Source organism: Erpetoichthys calabaricus, chromosome 1 (genome assembly GCF_900747795.2).
Source record: "Erpetoichthys calabaricus chromosome 1, fErpCal1.3, whole genome shotgun sequence".
Classification (NCBI taxonomy): Eukaryota; Metazoa; Chordata; class Cladistia; order Polypteriformes; family Polypteridae; genus Erpetoichthys; species Erpetoichthys calabaricus.
The window spans coordinates 97,779,069-97,800,574 of NC_041394.2; the positions used below are offsets into that span (position 1 = coordinate 97,779,069).

The window sequence follows — 21,506 nt, forward strand, 5'->3', positions numbered from 1 at the left end:
CCCAGAAAATTGTTGCAATTACAAACGTTTTGGTATACACACGTTTATTTCCTTTATGTGTACTGGACCAACAGAGAAAAAAAGCCAAATCTGACATCATGTCACACTGAACTCCAAAAATGGGCCGGAAAAAATTACTGGCACCTTTTCAAAATTGTGGGTAAATCATTTTATTTCAAGCATATGATGCTCGTTTGAACTCACCTGTGGCAAGAAACAGGTGCTGGCAATATAGCAGTCACACCTGATGCCAGTTAAAATGGAGAAAAGTTGACTCAGCCTTTCTGTTGTGTGTCTGAGTGTGCCACACTAAGCATGGAGAACAAAAAGAAGAGCAGAGAATTGTCTGAGGACTTGAGAACAAAAATTGTGGAAAAATATCAACAATCTCAAGGCTACAAGTCCATCTCCAGAGATCTTCATGTTCCTTTGTCCACTGTGCGCAACATAATCATGAAGTTCACAACACATGGCACTGCAGCTAATCTCCCTGGACGTGGACGGAAGAGAAAAATTGATAAAAGACTGCAACAAATGATAGTCCGAATGGTGAATAAACAACCCCAATCAACTTCAAAACACATTCAAGCTGTTCTGCAGACTCAGGGTGCAACAGTGTCAGCTCGAACTATCCGTCGACATCTGAACGAAATGAAACGCTATGGCAGGAGAGCCAGGAGGACCCCACTGCTGACACAGAAACATAAAAAAGCCAGACTGGAGTTTGGCAAAATGTACTTGAGGAAGCCAAAATCCTTCTGGGCGAACGTCTTGTGGACAGATGAGATCAAAGTAGAGCTTTTTGGTAAAGCTCATCATTCTACTGTTTACAGAAAACGGAATGAGACCTATGAAGAAAAGAACACAGTACCTACAGTCAAACATGGTGGAGGTTCTAAGATGTTTTGGGGATGTTTTGCTGCCTCTGGCACTGGATGCCTTGACTGTGTGCAAGGCATCATGAAATCTGAAGACTACCAAAAGATATTGGGGTGCAATATAGGGCCCAGTGTCAGAGAGCTGGGTCTGCATCAGAGGTCACAGGTGTTCCAGCAGGACAATGACCCCAAACATACCTCTAAATGCACCCAGAAATGGTTGAAGACAAAGCACTGGAGAGTTCTGAAATTGCCAGCATTGAGTCCGAATCTAAATCCGATTGAACACTTATGGAGAGATCTCAAAATTGCTGTTGGGAAAAGGTGCCCTTCAAATCTGACAGACCTTGAGCAGTTTGCAAAAGAAGTGTAGTTGGAAATTCCAGTTGAGAGGTGTAACAAGCTTGTTGATGGTTATAGGAAGCGCTTGATTTCAGTTATTCTTTCCAAAGGGCGTGCAACCAAATATTAAGTTGAGGGTGCCAATAATTTTGTCCAGCCCAGTTTTTGAGTCTTGTGTGACATGATGTCAGATTTGGCTTTTGTTCTCTGTTTCTTTGTGTTGTTCCAATGCAAATAAAGGAAATAAACATGCGTATACCAAAACATTTGTAATTGCAACAATTTTCTGGGGGAAATGGTGCATTTTCTGAGAAAATTCCAGGGGTGCCGATAATTTCGGCCATGACTGTATAAGACATGTTCAAAAATCAGTGACAGTCAACCAAGGAATCCAAATACAAATACATTTATATGGAGGGGGGGAAAATAAACTCAAAGTTAAGGAAAAGAAATCATTTAGAAGTATATAAATTATTTAAGAAATGTACATACTGTTGATTTTTATATATATGTCGCAGGTGGCTGGGGGGACGACCCAGCCGGGATGCCCTGGAGGACCGCGGGGAAGACTGCCATAGTACCTAAAACTCTTTGGCTGACAACACGGCGTGCGCAGGAGTGTTATCATGGTTACAAAATACACTTTTAGTTACGTTACTTCTCCCAACGCTTTTTACTGCTGCTTTCCCATAGATGCCTCCTCAGTTCAATGTAATGTCACAATTGACAGTTTGTTCATGGGGAACAAACTCTTTATAAACAAACCTGTTAAGTGTGGATAAACACGATTAACATTGTCTCTTGGAAATGGGCCATGGTCAAATGTCAGGTGTACAATTGTAGAATAAATGGCAGGAATATGCACTCGATCAACTCAGCATAAGGCCATTTGGTGAAATGATTAACAACGCTGTAGACATGTGGTATCTAATGGTACTATACTCTACTTTCATGCCACTGACCGATTCCAGAAATTTTGCTTTTCCCTAATAAATCATATAGTGGGGTTATAACAACATGTGACCCTGAGGATATGGAAACTCTGATAATGAAGTCAAGCAACAGTACCAAGTACCAGTGGACAGTATAACAAGGCTGACTTTTTTGTTTTCCACCTATGCTAAATGGCGTATTGGGTGACAATGGCTCTCCATCGAGTGAGATCAAGGAAGAGGTCTTCAATCTCATCCCGTGAGACATTGAGGGCTTTGAGGTTGTTGATGAAGGTTCGATGCCAGGTCAATTGTGGTTGTCCTTTGCCACATCAGCCTCCAGGTAGGACCCATCGGACCGTGTTCTTGGGAATATGATTATCTTCCATGAGGATCACGTGTACAAACAGATGTAGCCAGTTGGGTGCAATAATCATACTGAGGTTTGGCTACCTGTTTCTTCAAAGACCTCCTCATTGGTAATGTGGTTGAAGTATCGAATGTGCAGGCACTGCCACAGGCAGCGTTGGTGAAACATGTTCACCTTCCACATGATACTGGCTGAAGCTTTCCACATTTCTCCAGAAATAAACAAGAAAAATTATACAATTACATTTTTTCTTTTAAAGATCAAATAGGGCTAAAACAAAAGTAAACAGCTCCATATAACCACACAGCCCTACTCTCTCCCTCCTCCATCACACATTTCAGTTTTGCAACCACCATCCCCATCATTCTGCCACAAATGGAACAAGGAGACAGAGGAAGGAAACACAGGCCAGGGGCCTCATTTATAAAACTTTGCATGGATCTAAACGTGAAAATATGCAGAGAAAAAAATGCAAACACCAAAAAAAAATCAGATTTATAAAATGTGGCGTATGCACATTTCTATGCAATTTATCCTTTTAATTCACAAATCGCCTTATAAATTTGCACACATGAACACACATTGAACATCTTAAAACATCCATACATGGACTACGCTAATCATCTTCATACATATGCACTCATGATACTGCAGAACTTCACTAGCTGGTACAGCAACCTCCCATATGACACAGCTAGACCCCACCACCTGCATTCAAGAGTATCTGGCTGTGCTCCACAACTGAGAGTGCAAGATCATATGTAGCATAGTGCCTCCCCTCTGTGTTGTGGGGGTCAGGGAACGTGGGAAGCCACTACTACCTGACACATACAGTCAGGTCTATAAGTATTTGGACAATGACACCATTTTCATAATTTTGGTTCTATACGCTACCACAATGGATTTGAAATGAAGCAATCAAGATGTGATTGAAGTATAGACTTTCAGCTTCAATTGAAGAGGTTTAACAAAAATATTCTATGAGCTGTTTTGAAAAGACATTTTTATATATGGTCCCTTCTATTTTCAGTGGCTCAAAAGTATTTGGACAAATTAGCATAAACATACATGGCATGTGTTTCATAAATGTAATGATCATTTTCAATAATTGGTTGAAAATCCTTTACAATCAATGACTGCCTGAAGTCTGGAACCCATGGCCATCTCCAAATGTTGGGTTTTTAACATGGTGATGCTTTGCCAGGCCTTTACTGCAGTTGTCTTCAGTTGTTGCTTGTACGTTGGACTTTATGGCATCAGTTTTGTCTTCGGCAAGTGAAATGCATGTCCATTTCGTTTGAGATCTGTTGATTGACTTGGCTTTTGAAGAATATTCCACTTCTTTGTGTTGAAAAGCACTTGGTTTGCTTTCACAGTATGTTTTCGCTCATTGTCTATCTGTACTGTGAAGTGTTGATCTATCAGTTTTGCAGCATTTGGCTGAATTCTGAAAAGACAGTATAGCCCCATACACTTCAGAAATCATCCTGCTATTTCTACCAGCAATCCTAACATCAATAAACACTACTGACTGACTTCTATTGGCAGCCATGCATGATCATGCCATAAAACTGCCTTCAGCATGTTTTACAGATGATACTCTTCTCTTTCCAACATTCTGGTATGTATTGATCTTAGTTTCCCTTGTCCAAAGAAAATTGCTCCAGAATTGGACAGGGTTTTAAAAAATGTTTTTTGGCAAAGTCTAATCTGTCCTTCCTATGCTTGAGGTTTACCAGTGGTTTGTACCTTGTGGTAAACTCTCTGTATTTACTTTCATGAAGTTTTCTTTTGATTGCAGAATGGTGGGTTTACCTCCCGGGCAGTGTTCTTGGTTTGGCTAAATGTTGTGAAGGGGGTCTTCTTCACTAAGGAAAGAATTCTGAAATAATCCAGCACAGTTGTCTATTGTGGTTTTCTAGACCTTCTGGTGCTGCTGAGTTCACCAGTTCATTCCTTCTCTTTAAGAATAAACCAAATGATTGATTTGACCACTCCTGGTGTTTCTGCTGTCGGTCTAAAGTATTTGTTTTGTTTTCTCAGCATAATGATGGACTCTTTTTACTTTCATGGACCGCTCTTTGACCTCATATTGAGAGTTCACAATGACGGCCTCCAAATGTAAATTCCACACTTGGAATCAATTCCACACATTTTACCTGCTTAATAGTTATGAAATAAAGAGGGGACCTGATCCCACCTGGATATGGAACAGCTTGTCAGTCAAAATTTCCAAATACTTTTAAGCCCCTGGAAATGGAGGGCTATGCCGAGAAATGGCTGTCATTCCTAAATGGATCATACAATATTCATGTGACAATGGGTAGCCAATATAAATTGAATCGAAAAAGTTCTTCAGTGTAAATACGCAGCATTGGCCCTGTTAAATGGAAACTAACACACAGTCTGTGCATAATATTCATCATTTTTGAGTTGTAATATGTTTGTCATGTCAACGCACATTATAATGACAGCTCAGTGATATGAATTATAGTGCATGCGAGTCGTCCTTTAGCTGGTTTGACTGCATTTTCCTACTTGATCGAGTGTGTTATCATTTCCCAGTTTCTCCAAAATGTTGCGTGCACATGACTCAGAGGTGCCATAAATATACACAAATGTGTCTCTGTCAAATTTTCTTTTATAAATCCGACGTGGAAAGTTGTGTATGCACATTTAATGCCTCTTTTTGAGGCTTTTTGACTGTATGAATGAAGCCCCAGGAGATGTATGATTCATAAACCAGAGTTTAAATACAAGCAGGGGTCCTTACCATCACTAATATCAAGGAGAATAAAGTTCAATATGCTAACCAAAAGATGAGTAAAGAAAAGCAAGTTAAACATTTGTAACAAAAAATTCACTAATAACATACAAGGCAGTTATGTATTCACCCAAAGTCTTGGGCGCTGAGAGGTCTGCAACACAAATGACATCACAAGTCATGACCTCTGAAGCCAAGCCCCTTAGCAATAGGTGACCACATCTTGGCAATAAAACCATAAAATGGTTCCGTCTATGAAAACCAAAATGGTGATATGTCATAAAATGACATTTTTTAGGACCTATAAAATTAATTTAAATGTACAAAATCATTAAAAAATTTAATTTATCGTGCACATATTCATTGTGAAAAATCAAATTCAAGTGCTTCTTTTTTTGTGTTCATTTTAATTATGAACCTTAATAATAATAATTCTTTACATATACAGTATATAGCACTTTTGTTACTACTCTAATTGCTTTACATAGTGAGTGGGGAGCCATTTCAACCACCACTTTGTGTAGCATCCTCCTGGATGATACGATGCCAATCACATTTGTACCAGCACCCTCACCACACATTAGCTGTTAGGTTATGAAGTTGTGAGAGAGATAGCCAATTAGAGAGACGGGATGATTATGGGGCCAGAATGACTAGGCCAGGGTGGGCAATTTAGTCTGGACATCAGAATACACACTACTCTTCATGAAGGAAGCCTACGAATCTTTTATAACCACAGAGAGTCAGGACTTTGGTCTTATGTCACATCCGACGGACGGCACCTTTTATACACCACAGTGTCTCCATCAATGCCCCAGTGCATTGGGATCCATATTCAGATCACAGGGAAAGCAATCCCTGCTGGCCTCACCAACACCTCTTCCAGCAGCAACCCAAGTTTTCCTAGATGGTCTCCTATCCAAGTCCTGGCTGAGCCCAGACATGCTTAGCTTCAGGTGGATGACCTGTTCTGAAGTGCATGTAAAATGGTTGGTTTGATTTATTTCCAAATGTACTGTCTGCATTCCCACAGGTGATTCAGAGTACAACAATCAAACACAGTTTGCTATAAACTAAAGACGAGGGAAATCAGTGCAATCAAACACACAATCAGTCCAGTAAATCACAAACAGATCAATGATTCATTCATTTTACACTCTAGCCTGCATTGACGCAGAGAGCCAATTAATGCATAAAGCCCAATCAGAGCTAAAATTACACACGTACCCAATTCTGAGCCATTAGTCACTCACCAGCTGTAGACGAAAGGAACAAAGATGGGCACAGAGAGGGCAATTTGAAGTTTACGCCAGTCTTGTATCGCAAATGCTGTTCCTGCCAGTACAATCTGGGCGAGGGTGAAGCAGCCTGTGAAGACTGCACCAAAAATGGTACGTGATCTGATGGGGATCCATTCTAAGTCTGCAAAAAGAGTGACTCATTATTTTCATATATTTGAATTAGCTGTAGACGTAGCCTGGAGGAGATTTCAGGTTTGGACCCCCCATCCCAAAACATATTTTATGACTATTCCAATTGATTATAGATGTAATCATGGTTTATGTAATTTCACATTGTACCCCCCTGAAATTAATTTCTGGCTACCACCACTGGTAACAGAAAAACAAAAATAATACTAAATATGCTCAGAACATCTAAATAAACATGCACTAAGCTATTATTCTCATAGATTGTCTGAATCTTTTAATAAGGATGAACTTTGGTGAACTTTCTGACACAAGTTCTCATGTTAACATTGACCAGGGCTGATTCATTGGTCAAGAATCCTGTATTCAGTTCAAAAGTGCAATCCTGTTTGAAGGGTTCCGGGTTGTCAACTACTTTCGTTTTCCCAGAGGTATCAATTTAACAATATTTAGCAAAATATGCATGCATTTTGCCCGTTTTCAGTGTGGATGACTTGAAGTTGATTATGTGTCAAAAATAACGTTTTTTTGATATTATTTGCTGTTGTTCACTGTTGGCCACTGCTTGCTTCAATGAAAGTATAAACTTTATTAGCTATATTTTGCATTCTGCACCCTCTTTATCTCTCTTTTAATTCCTAGGACACAAAGCGGAAACAGAAGTAGACAACGGCAGCGCATTGTCGAAGAACTCCGGGCCCACGAGAACCAGATTCCGCAACTCCTGTCCAGATGAAGGCACCCGAGGGAACTGAAGGCTCGCCTGCTGAAACAGTCCTTCCCGATAGCTGAAATTGTCACAGCTCATCGCAATTCAGCAACTTTGACTACACACAATACCGCTCACTTTCACGGCCAAATTAGTTTTATCCCCACGCCCCTTCAGAGCAATGACAATGACAAGGGAATTGGCCTGTTTCAGCTATGAAGATGGGGGTTTAAGGGTAGTTCACCTCTATCAGCCCAGGCAAGCATCTCCATCCAGAACTGTTTCAACCCTCTCCTCTCCTCTCCCCCACCGTGCCGTCAGCCCCAGGTGTTGTATTTGTTATTGGAAATTCTATCATACGAAACCTCAACATTTCTTGCCCTAAACAGAAATCTTTTCTTTCTTGTGTTCCTGGTGCTTGTGCATGAGATGTTATAAGATGAGCGCCGACTGTCTTCAAGAGACACAAGAACAGGGAAGTGGGGACCATCATGCCGGGGTAAACAACATGCAATACCGCCAGTCGGAGATTCTTTGGCAGATTTCGCAGCACTTATTAATGCCACGAAGGAGAGGACCCCAGCTGTGAGAATCTTCATCTTGGGTCCCTTACCTCTGGCTAAAAGATTGGATGAATACTACAGTTGTCTGCTGGCATTAAACAACTGGTTGAAAGGCTTCTGCAAGGGACAAAACATTGGATTCCTGAACAACTGGGATCTCTTCTGGGAGAGGATGCGTTTATTCAGATGAGATGGTCTGCATCTTAATAGATTCAGCGCCCAGGTCCTCTCCGAAAACATCGGTAAGTTAATTCGTCTCTCATAACTATGTACTTTTAATCCAAGTTCTTTCCATAATGCCTTGCTAGGATATGATAAATCTGTAGTGAACTCTTCCTCAATTATGCACTGCATTAATACTATAATAATCAACCTCAGTCTAAGTAAAAAAATCCAGACAATGAGGCATAAATGTGAATAATTTCACTACCATTTCACCAAAATGAGCACTGTATTAAAACTGAAACAACAGACTATAGATTAAATAAAAAATCTGGACAAAGCGACATTAATACAAATAACTTAATTAACATTTCAAACAGCCGTAACGCTTCGCCAGATCAGCTCTGTTCTTCCAAGACCTTCAATATGGCCTTGACAATGTTAGAGAGTTAACCAACAAGACGTTCTTGGCTTTTGCTGTATTTTTTAATCACAAAATGAATGATATTAGAAATAATATAGTACATCCCCCCAAAACCCATCTTATTAAACCCTGGTATTCCATTTTAAGCAAATTAATTCTTTCACCTGGATAGAGTTCCCCAATCTACAGTATATAGAACAATTTCTCAACTAAAACCCTCCACCTGTGTCCATGACCCGATACCAACACGCTTTTTCAAAGAAGTATCTGAAGCGCTAATTGATACTGTGCTTGATACAGTAAATTCATCATTAGATACGGGTGTTTTCCCAGACTGTCTTAAGACTGCTGTTGTTAAACCCCTGCTCAAGAAAAATAATCTCAACTCCTCTGTTTTTGACAATTTTAGACCTACTTCTAACCTGCCTTTCTTAAGAAAAATTCTAGAAAAAAGGCAGTCATTATGCAGCTATATAGTATATGGATATTCTATATGGTGTTCCACAAGGATTGATCCTGGGTCCAGTGTTCTTTTTGATCTACATGCTTCCATTAGGTCAGATTATCTCAAGGCATAACGTGAGCTACCACAGCTATACTGATGACACACAACTGTATTTATCAATAGCGCCTGATGACCCCGACTCTTTTGTCTCACTGACACAATGACTTGGTGTAATCAGAATGTAAGTTTAATGCCACTGTGCTATGTACAAAAATCCACTCACATGTACAGGCCAGGCCAAAGTTATCACACAGGGGCTCTCAGCATTTAGAACTGCTAGGCAAGCATTTGAAGAGAGAAAGGCACAACTATGAAAATGGGCATTGTACTATTTCTGTATGTTAGAGATGAAATTGAATCCTCTCCTGCCCTTGTTTTTGTTCTTTTTTTTTTTTTTTTTTTTTTGTTCTTTATTTCGTCTTATACGATTTCTTGTATTAGAAATTTGTTAGTTTTCGCATACCCCTTGGGGTCGGGGCGCAGGGTCAGCCATTGTACAGCACCCCTGGAGCAATTACAGGTTAAGGGTCTTGCTCAAGGGCCCAGCAGAGTAGGATCTCTTTTGGCAGTGACGGGGATTCAAACCGGCAACCTTCAGGATACCAGCACAGATCCTTAGCCTCAGAGCCACCACTCCACCCTTGGAACCTAAGTAAGGGCCTGCACGTGGAGAAGACAGTATAAAAAGACTTGGACAGCAGCCAAATACTTTGAAGCCGACGGACAGATGGGTGATATCGTCATCCGTCCTGAAAAGCCTTCCAAGTGCAGTGACGAAAGATGGCAGACTGTATAGATCAAGATCCCACCTTGGTATTGTCTTTGCTATAGGCTCCCGTCTGTAATGCTGTAATTGTCAGTAAAGAAAGTTATTTTCTCTTATGTGATTTTTTACCGCCATATCACTATATAATATCATATCTATGTAGTTTTAGGTTACTTAAAACGCTGCAATTACAAAAGAACTTATTCCAAGTAGGGAGCTATATCGCCCCTAAAAGGAAACACTTGGATGATTAGTACCGTATTTTTCGCTCCTTAAGATGCACCTGACCATAAGACGCACCTAGGTTTAGAGGAGAAAAACAAGAAAAAAAAATATTGTACATGGTGTACTAATATATTTAATAAAATATAGCAGAATAATATTTCAACCATGTAAAGTCAAGGAGAGACTTTAAGGTTCAAGCACTCTTCTAGTTTTCTGGAAACCCCAAGAATTCCTCATTGCTAGTGTCAGAATTTATGAAACTCAGTTGCTCACAATCACTTTGCAGGAGCATATATCTATCACTCGGCATAATCTGTCCAAAACCACCAGGGGACAAAAGCACGTTTGGACCAATGCTCCCTGAAGTTATATTGCAATCTAGTCCCATCTCTATCTGTAATGCCACAAAGTCCTTCATCTCATCTTTTGTTGTGGGTTTGCACTTTAAAAAACGAGAATGCGGTGCAAGCGCAGCCCGCGATTCAAAAAGTTACTCTGCATACCTGTTTGTCTCGTCTGACAGTAGCTGAAAGGCAGCCTCAGGAAAGAACAGCCTGAAGTAGTCCAGCGGCTGGAAATCTGTCGAGTCCAGTAGCAAGCCATGCTGTCTTGTGAAGTCCGGTAGCCAGTTTGGCTCCCACGGATCAATGTCTGGGTATTCCTCCCACACAAACCTTGCCATAGGTGCATCGGCTGCGCGAATGGGCTCAGCTGTGGCGGCATCGGCTAGTGTCCGATCAGCTGATGCGAGTTCCTCACTGTCTTGCTTGATCTCCTGATCACTCTCAACAAAATCAGATTCTGAAAAATCAGAGTCTGACTCAGTGATAATGCCCAAAACATTGTCTGCTGAGTATTTTGTTTTCTGCACTCGCTTCGCTCCCTCGAGATGTCGATGCCATCTTGCCTTTGTTTACATTTCATAACTCACGCACACGCAAGGATCAGATGCCGAGTCAATGAGTCTAACATTCCTCCAAGAAGAGAGGGAATGCCTATAACGTAACGGTGAGTTTTGTCGCCATTAACAGCTGATTGTTGCCCTCTACCCCTGGATGTTGACTTTTATCAGGTAATACACATCACGGTCTGTGACACAATATTCACTTCATAAGATGCACAGACATTTCCACCCTTCTTTTGGGGGAAAAAAAAGTGCATCTTATGGAGCGAAAAATTTTCTCAAACTAAATAAGGAGAAAACAGAAATCTTAGTGACTGGCAAAAATTGATATACAGTAATCCCTCCTCCATCGTGGGGGTTGCGTTCCAGAGCCACCCGCGAAATAAGAAAATCCGCGAAGTAGAAACCATATGTTTATATGGTTATTTATATATTGTCATGCTTGGGTCACAGATTTGCGCAGAAACACAGGAGGTTGTAGAGAGACAGGAACGTTATTCAAACACTGCAAACAAACATTTGTCTCTTTTTCAAAAGTTTAAACTGTGCTCCATGACAAGACAGAGATGACAGTTCAGTCTCACAATTAAAAGAATGCAAACATATCTTCCTCTTCAAAGGAGCAAACAAATCAATAGGGCTGTTTGGTTTTTAAGTATGTGAAGCACCACGGCACAAAGCTGTTGAAGGCGGCAGCTCACACCCCCTCCGTCAGGAGCAGAGAGAGAGAGAGAGAGAGAGAGAGAGAGAGAGAGAGAGAGAGAGAGAGAGAGAGAGAGAGAGAGAGAGAGATAAAAAAAATCAATACGTGCCCTTCGTGCTTTTAAGTATGCGAAGCACCGTGCAGCATGTCACTTCACGAAGCAGCTGCACAGAAGGTAGCCAACGTGAAGATAATCTTTCAGCATTTTTAGACGAGCGTCCGTATCGTCTAGGTGTGCGAACAGCCCCCCTGCTCAATCCCCCTACGTCAGGATCAGAAAAAGTCAGCGCAAGAGAGAGAGAGAGAGAGAGAGAAAAGTAAGTTGGGTAGCTTCTCAGCCATCTGCCAATAGCATCCCTTGTATGAAATCAACTGGGCAAACCAACTGAGGAAGCATGTACCAGAAATTAAAAGACCCATTGTCCGCAGAAATCCGCGAACCAGCAAAAAATCCACGATATATATTTAAATATGCTTACATATAAAATCCACGATAGAGTGAAGCCGCGAAAGGCGAAGCGCGATATAGCGAGGGATCACTGTAGTGAGGGTATAAGAAAAAAACTTGATCCATTAGGCTTAAAAATCAAGACAGAGGTAATGAATTTAGGTAATTATTGACTCTGACCTAAATTTTAAATCACATTAATCAGAATACCAGGACAGCATTTTTTCACTTAATAAATATAGAAAAAGTTAGATCCCTTATAACTTAGCAAGATGCTGAAACATTAGTTCACTCTTTAGTTTTCAGTCGACTAGATTACTGTAACACACTCCTCTCAGAATTACCCAAACAAGACATCAATTGGTTACAACTAGTGCAGAATGCAGCTGCCAGAATCTTAACTAGGAAAGGAAAATCCGAGCACATCTCTCCAGGTTTGATGTTATTACATTGGTTACCGGTGCCATTTAGAATTGACTTTAAAATACTGCTTATGGTTTACAAAGCCTTAAATAATCTGGCTTCGTGGAAATTTGCCAGGCTAATACGGTGGAGAACTTTAAAAAACTGCTAAAAACCCATTAACATGGTTTTCTCATAGCTTCATTTTAGTGTAACCCTGATATTCTATATATGCATTTAATTATCATTTTTATCATGGCTCCACAATCCATACTAACCCCTACTTTCTCTGTTGTATTTTTCTGTGGTGGAGATCTGCACACCACCACCTCATTGAGGCACCATGCAGTCCCTACATTGATGGATTGAAGGCCAGATGTCCACAGGACTATCATCATTTAATTCTTCCATGTGAAGCCTGAAAACTATGAGGACTGATTTAGATCATTTCTGTTAGGCAGAATGCCCAGTGGGGGCTGGGTGGTCTCGTGGCCTCTGAACTCTTGCAAATTTAGTTTTTTTCTCCAGCCCACCTGGAGTTTTCTTTTTGTTTTTTCTGTCCTCCTGACCATTGGACCTTACTTTATTCAATGTTATTTAGTATTGCATAATCTTATTATTTTATAAACGTTTCTTCATCCTGTATAGCACTTTGAGCTACAAAATTTGTATGAAAATGTGCTAAATAAATAAATGTTGTTGAAACATGATATTGAAACTTTTTCTCAGTCTTCACTACAAACCATATGAGGTAAGTAACAATTAAAAAATTACATTTTTGGGTGGAATATTCCTTTAAAATGGAGAAACATTCTGTGCGGACTCAATTGCGGGTTAGTTTCTTATTTTAATTAATTTAATTTCAGCTTGCATATTTTGTGTATTTTTCTCTTTTTTACGTGTTGGACAAATAGATTCTAAAACAAGTCAAACCCCATGAGAGGCACATGCAAGTCATTTATACAACGGCTCACTGATTCTGTTGCAAAAGCAAGAAAGTTATATATCTAGAAATCAAAGTAAACCAAACAGAATTATGTAAGCACAGCTCCGTAAGCGCAGAGTGAACAAATATTCAGCGTTTAAATTACACAAAAAACAACCTTATTACTTCATTACTTTCACAAAACAGTTATATCATAGCCCGGGTTCCTCCCCTGGTTGGGGTTGAAATTCATATTTTATGTCATCTTTGTTCATTTTTTATTCTTTTGTATTAATATTATTGATGTTAATTTGCAATGGCCAGCAGCCATACCATCTGCACTTCAGAACAGGTTATCCAAGTGAAGCTAAGCCGTTCAGGCCCAGCCAGGGAAAGCTTGAGTTGCTGCTGGAAGAGGTGACCAGCAGGGGGCGCTTAACCTGCAGTCTGAATTTGGATTCTAATGCCCCAGTGCAGTGACAAGGAAACTGTGCTGTAAAAAAGATGCTGTCCTTCAAATGAGATGTAAAACCAAGGCCCTGACTCTGTGGTCATAAAAGAACAGGGTGTATCCCAATGTCCTGGCTAAATTTCCCACCATGGCCTAGTCATTCTGGTCCCATAATCATCCTGTCTCTAATTGGTTAACTCTGTCACCAATTCACAACCTACCAACTAATGTGTGGTGAGCGTACTGGCACAAAAATGGCTTCTGTTGCATCACCTAGGTGGATGCTGCAGATTACTGGCGGTTGAAATGTCTCCCCACTCACTGCGAAAAGAACTTTATGTGGTGAGAAAAGCATAAATGGAAAGAATTATTATTATTGTGTTTGAATGCTTGGTGATGTTCTATGTACTTTGTAGGTAGTCCCCTAAGAGGCAGAGCCACCTGACAATCACCTACACAAACTCCCCCAGCCTATAAATCCGGAGGGTCTCCTACAGTTCCAGGAGATTTATTTCAATGTGCTAGGGAGTGGTGAGGTATGTGGTGCAGCAATGGATTTTGCGAGCTTGGGGGCCCCCTCGGGGTCATATAGATTTAAAAAAAAAAAAAAAGAGTACAGTAATCCCTCCTCCATCGCGGGGGTTGCATTTCAGAGCCACCCGCGAAATAAGAAAGTCCGCGAAGTAGAAACCAATATGTTTATATGGTTATTTTTATATTGTCATGCTTGGGTCACAGATTTGCGCAGAAACACAGGAGGTTGTAGAGAGACAGGAACGTTATTCAAACACTGCAAACAAACATTTGTCTCTTTTTCAAAAGTTTAAACTGTGCTCCATGACAAGACAGAGATGACAGTTCCGTCTCACAATTAAAAGAATGCAAACATATCTTCCTCTTCAAAGGAGTGCGTGTCAGGAGCAGAGACTGTCAGAAAGACAGAGGAAAGCAAACAAATCAATAGGGCTGTTTGGCTTTTAAGTATGCGAAGCACCGCGGCACAAAGCAGTTACAATGAAGGCAGCAGCTCACACCCCCTCCGTCAGGAGCAGAGAGAGAGACAGAGAAATACACAAACAATCAAAAATCAATACGTGCCCTTCGAGCTTTTAAGTATGCGGAAGCACATTGCAGCATGTCACTTCACGAAGCAGCTGCACAGAAGGTAGCAACGTGAAGATAATCTTTCAGCATTTTTAGATGAGCGTCCGTATCGTCTAGGTGTGCGAACAGCCCCCCTGCTCAATCCCCCTACGTCAGGATCAGAGAAAGTCAGCGCAAGAGAGAGAGAGAGAGAGAAACGTAAGTTGGGTAGCTTCTCAGCCATCTGCCAATAGCATCCCTTGTATGAAGTCAACTGGGCAAACCAACTGAGGAAGCATGTACCAGAAATTAAAAGACCCATTGTCCGCAGAAATCCGCGAACCAGCAAAAAATCCGCGATATATATTTAAATATGCTTACATATAAAATCCGCGATAGAGTGAAGCCGCGAAAGGCGAAGCGCGATATAGCGAGGGATTACTATAATTGTAAATTGCACAGTTTGTTCCGTTAATTAATTCACAGTTTCAGTGACATATTTGCACCATCACCAGGCAAGTCCAATCCAATCCATGATGATATTACATATTCGGCAGACCTGCAGTTTACACGAATTTAGACTTAGGGAGTTCAGAGGCTTGGAGTCACAACACATCCTAGTCTGCCTTACAGAGAAGTGCACATTCCCAAATTTGGAGACCTTTGGAGTGCCATAGCGTACATGAACGGAAGAAGTTTTGAAGGATGTCACATGAATAGTGTAAATATACATTATTATCGCAAATAATTGTTACTTTTGTACTTTGATTTAATGTTAACAGTTTTCGAAATTCAAACTCGTAAACGGTAAATCATAGCAGTTCAGTTGTTAAGTTATAGTCCCTGTTAATTGGAAAATGCAGAATATTTGAACAATTTGACTCTTTTTATACTCTTGTCATACAACACCATGTCGGCCAGTAGCAGTGGATCCGGCAAACATTATAAGAGTGGTGCTGCTAAATGTAAGGCACGCCTGCAACAGGAATTGAAAAACGCTAAGCTTACCAAGATTTCTACCTTTCTCAAAACTGAGCAAGGGCCAGGGGTAGTAACTGAGAATGCTGATGCTGGTGAATCGTCGCAACAGTCGCAAGCAGGTTATGTAGACAGTGCAGTGAGTGAAATGGTTGCAACTGTACCGAGTCTGGAAGTAGTGATAAAATGGCTTCAGATCAGGTGCTATCTGCTAAAACTGTTAAAAATGGAGAAATTACTAAAGACCAATAAGCAATATATATGACAAAGTAGTGTCCTACCGATCAGGCAAATTCCTTGGAACCATTGATACCTCACTTTATAATGTCCATTTTCTCAGAACTTGTGTAAAACAGGTCGATTGTGCAGTAGTATCCTGTCAGACGGTGATGTTTTAATTTGTTAATTGAAATTGCTTCATTTTATAGCATAGAACAGTTTCTACTTTCTAGCTTACGTTACATTTTAATCATTTTCCTTTGCAAAGTTGTCTTGGAAAAGTAAGCGGGTCCTCATCTTACATGTTTTTATGTACTACTACTACCCACACCTCCCTCATTCCATTCCCACAATTTACTTTATTTTTGCTAACTTAACGGCTGCTGAAATAAAGCAATTAAAAAAGTTAATACAAATTCCATTTAGAGAGCCGTTTTCTTTGTCACCAGTGTGTGATCTGAAAGTGTCATGGACACCACTGCCCAACCTGCCCCTAGGATCTAGTTATGATTATTATTACAAGATAGGAGGGGCCCATTCAGGGTGCTGCACAGGGACTTTCAGCATGCTGGCTATGCCACTAGGTGAGGTCTTGTGCTTTTTGTGATTTTCTTGTGCTATTCTGATTTTTCAGGATATTTTACTTCATTTTGGACTTGTTCACCTTTCAGCTAATTTGTTTTTGCCATTTGTGTTCCACAGAGCTTTTTGTGTTACAGTGCATTTTTGTCAATTAAATCTTTTATTTTATAAAGATCCTGCATTCGCCCTTATATCTAGCCAGGGTTTGATGGTAAATCCACCCTAGTGGGCATTTTGTAAGTGTTTTTGGGACAAAAGTGCTTTGTGTTTTTCTTTCGGCTGCTCCTGTTAGGGGTTGCCACGGCAGATCATCTTTTTCCATTTCTTCCTGTCCTCTGCATCTTGCTCTGTTACACCCGTCACCTGCATGTCCTCTCTCACCACATCAATAAACAGTAATTCCAATTCAAAATAAAAATCATTAAGACTGTAATGTGGAATGCATCATCAACTGCTTCATAACTTGAATGTCAAAAATGGTGTAATGTAGATGTAGAAGAACATCATAAAATGAAGTTAAATGAGGAACATGTGAACACCATTCTGTTAAGAAACTGGAAATGCTTAACCTCTGAGAATAACTCCAAAGTGGTCATCAGCAACATGAGAGAGTGAGAAAGGTACCTAATCACAGAAGACCAATGATGATGGAGATAAAGTGACTGAATGGCTATCAGCATTGATCTATTCACTATATTTTAAGAACAATTATGCATTAATACTGAAAAATGAAATAGCCTAAAGTAAATGAGAAAACAAAAAGCTCATTCACAGTGTCAGAGACTGAATAGCCTATGAACATTGCATGTTTTTCTTCATTTTGCAGTGTGTCTTATAGGTATTTGGAAGGTATTCACCCCATACACTTTTGTTCCCAGCTGCAGATCATCCGTAGACCTCCCCAAAATGCTCATATTTTCTATTGTATACACTTTTCATTTGTTCCCCTTTCATTTCTGTCTGAACTCCTTCATAGCTGATGATCTGGTGCTCCCCTCATTTAAAATCCTGGTCTCTGTAATGTTCAGTCTTCACTTTCTACCCTTCTTCCTTCGTTTTTACAGTCGGAGAACAAAGGTCTTCTTTATAATTCTCTAGTGGATATTGATACATCTGCAAGAAATTTATTTGTTTTGTTTTGTGTTGAGATGTGATGCCTTTTATCAATATACAAATAAACAAAAGAGAGTCTCTCTCAGTTTTTCTTATTATTATACTCCTATCATTCACTGAATCTGCTCTAGGGTTACAAGCAGCGACAGCCTATCCAAGTAACTGTAGGTATAAAGTAGGAGCCGACCATAGAGGGGGTGGAAGGCATAAGCTCACTATCTACTCATCGATTAGCAGACCCATTTAGTCCACTTCATATTGGTGGGGGAGCTAAAGCCTGTCCAGGCAGCAGTCCTACACTCAATCAAGTAGTCCTTAATTATATTTATCTTCAAAATGATTTCCTTGAAGCTTAAATTGTAAGACACGTTTTCATTCTTAGCAAAACCACTGTAAAGTTATCTTCTTATTAGTATTTTGCTATAAAATGTCTGCGCCCATCTCACACTGTAAACTAAATCTTTGTCTTTTAGTGACATCTAGTGGGCTTGTCCATTATTGAACTTTACTTAGTACATGTCTTCATGAAGGCCTTCCACAATGACCTGGACAAGTAATAGATGGAGATTGTGATGGGCTAGAGTAAGCAGATTCATGAAATGGATGGATGGCAGAAGGTTCAAAATGGACTCATATAATAAATATGACTACTGTACAGACATTTTTTGTATACGTCCATCAATTAATACTCTACAGAGAGTCCAGATGTTATAATTGCTATGATGATCACCCAGAAGAGTGCACAGTTACCTGACATTTGTAATAAAATAAATGTACATCATCAGAGACATAGCGACACCCCAAACAGACAGCATTGCCAATTCAGTTGGGTTTTTGGTGGGATTACTGTGTGCAGTGAAGTTTCTTCTTGGGCTCTAGCAGGTGCCATCAATTTCAATAATACAGAGGACATATACATGACCATAGGGTGAACATGCAGTCTCTACGCAGGACACAAATGGACCCAAGTCCCCATTAAAACACTCCATCAACAGAATGGCTTTACAAGAACAGTGGATTCAGACAGTATTCAGACCTCTTCATATTCTGCACACTTTAATGTGTTGTAGATTTAATTTTAAATCGATACATATCAGTACCCTAGAATGACAAAGTGAAACCATGTTTTTGGAAATTCCGTAAAAATCAAAACCTGAACTCTCTCATTTTGTAAATATTCAGACCCTTTGCTGTGGCACTCAAGATTGTGGTCAGGTGGATCATTGAGAAGTGTCTTGAACGTGATTGGGGTCCACTTGTGGAAAATTGAATTGATGAGGATATCACTTAGAAAGGCACACATCTGTCTTTCTTTAAATATCCTTGAGTGACCAGTCAAAGTCCAGACTTAAACCCCATAGAACATCTGTGGAGAGACCTTAAGATGCCAATTTATAGATGCTTCCCATCCAATTTAATAGATCCTGAGCGAATCTTTCAGGAGGTATTGGATAAACTGCCCAAATCCTGGTATGAAAAGTTCATAGAGACTTACAGATGAAACCTCGAAGATTTAATTGCCAAAGCGGCTTTTTGCAAAGTACTGAATTAAGGTACTGAATTAAGGATCTGCATACTTACACGAATAAGAGATTTACGTTTTTGATTGTTTAAAAAATTTGCAAAACTCTGAAAACATGTTTTCACTTTGTCATTCAAAATTACTGAGTGTAGACTGATGGTCAAAAATGGTTAAATGTATCGATTTAAAATGAAATGTACAACACAACAAAGTGTACTGAAAGTGAAAGGGTCCCAGTACTGTCTGAATCCACTGTAAGATTAGGCATGGAAATAATATTCAGAAATTTGTCTGTAGCTATGGAACTGACCAGAATTGTAACCTGTGGTCAATAAAACACATTTATGTTTTTAATTGGAGAAATACTGAGAAAATGCTTTTTGTCAGGTTTATTATTTTTATTTTGTGGATTATCTTCCAGTCTGAGGCTCTTAGCCTTTTCTCTTTCTTATTATTATAAATCTGAAAAAACTTCATAATATTATGAGCATAATTAATGTAACAAAACATTTGAAAATACAGTTAGTCTAATTTAGAGGGATGAAGTCTATATCAGCAGGACTGGGTCCTACACGGCCCATCCATGTGGTTGTGGGCCATGTTCAAACTGGTGATTCTGGAAAAAAAACACTAGCAAACTCCATGGAATGCAAACATTCCAAAAAACAGCTGTGCACAGGACTTAAACCCGGTCAAGGGACCCATGCTGAAGAGAGACATGCTATTGGACTGAAATAACATTTAGATATTCATGATTTCACAAAACAGCATAATAGAAGACTGACTTTTAAGACTAGATAGATAAAACTTTACCTATCCCAAGGGGGAAATTTAACTAACATTGTTATTGATTAGTTTAAAGAATTAAATAAATGGTATTAATTCATTGTTTTAAAAATCCACATACATTAAGGTCACTACTTCTGGACATTTGTACCACATTACACCTTAACAGATATCTGATTAAATAAAAACTAGGGCTAATGTTTCTTGTTCATCCGTGTCCCTGTGCTGCACCCTATAACGAGTTAGTCTTATCTGATGCGTTTCCAATGCAGAGTTTCATTATAAAGATTCACTCACTCAGAGACACAGAATTAAGGAGAACTCCAGACACAGCAAAGCCAGCCAAGAAACGCAGAAAGCAGTAGACACTGTAGGAAGGTGAGAAGGCTGTAGAGGTGCCAGCAACTGCCAGCTGCAGATATGACCATATCAGAAGTGTCCTTCGGCCAAACCTAACAGGAATAAAAATGGAAGAATGTATGGTTAGCTTTCCAGCTCTCTAGCAATGAGATTATTACCTATATTATGACAACTCTTCAGTAAGTAAGTGAGTAAAAATTAATTTAGGTTTTATTTTCAGACACTATAAATTTTGCTAGTAATGAGTAGTAATCTGTTTTACAATTATATCAAAAAAGATCTTACTGATCAATCAACAGATTTTTAAAGAAATATAAAAGGTACAAGTACACACTCACTGAACAATTTGTCAGGAACATCTGCCTATCCATGCAATTATCTGATCAGCCAGTCATGCGGCAGCAGCACACAGCATAAAATCATGTAGGTACAGGCCAGGTGCTTCAGTTAATTTTCACATCAAACACCAGACTGGAGAAAAAATATGAACTCAATGATTTCAATTGTTGTCGGTTACTGGTGCCAGACAGTCTGGTTTGAGTATTTATGTAACTGCTGATCTCCTTGGACCATGTTCGGTTTCACTCCTGTCAGCCAATACCCAAATAGCTGGGGCTTCAGTGGACACAGGCTCACTAAAACTGGACAGTTGAAGACTGGCAAAATGTAGACTTGTCAATGAATCTTGATTTCTGCTGAAGCACATAGATTGCACAGTCAGAATCTGCAGATAGTATGAATCCATGCACTCAACCTGCCTTCTGTAAACAGTCCAGGCTAGTGGTAGTATAAAGGTGTAAGGAATGTTTTCTTGGCACATTTTGGGCTTATTAATATCAAGGATGCAACATTATTCATATTCATTCGCATAACACCGCATGTTTTTTTCCCCGCTCTTGCCAGTCCCCACATGTTGCTGTTTCTTTTGTACTCCAGGACATGAAGAGGCAACAATAGTACAGA

At 39.8% G+C, this 21,506-nt stretch overlaps 1 protein-coding gene across 1 annotated transcript in view; it reads right to left on the minus strand.

Annotated features, from left to right (window-relative positions):
* Nucleotides 1-21,506, minus strand: part of LOC114647055 (solute carrier family 22 member 6-A-like) — an 81,246-nt gene that overhangs the window by 28,773 nt on the left and 30,967 nt on the right. Inside the window, exons 3-4 of the mRNA XM_028795594.2 lie at nt 20,481-20,635; nt 6,540-6,708 (exon numbers count right to left, since the gene is read on the minus strand). Coding sequence (XP_028651427.2) covers nt 6,540-6,708; nt 20,481-20,635 — 324 coding nt within the window. The remainder of the gene's footprint in view (nt 1-6,539; nt 6,709-20,480; nt 20,636-21,506) is intronic.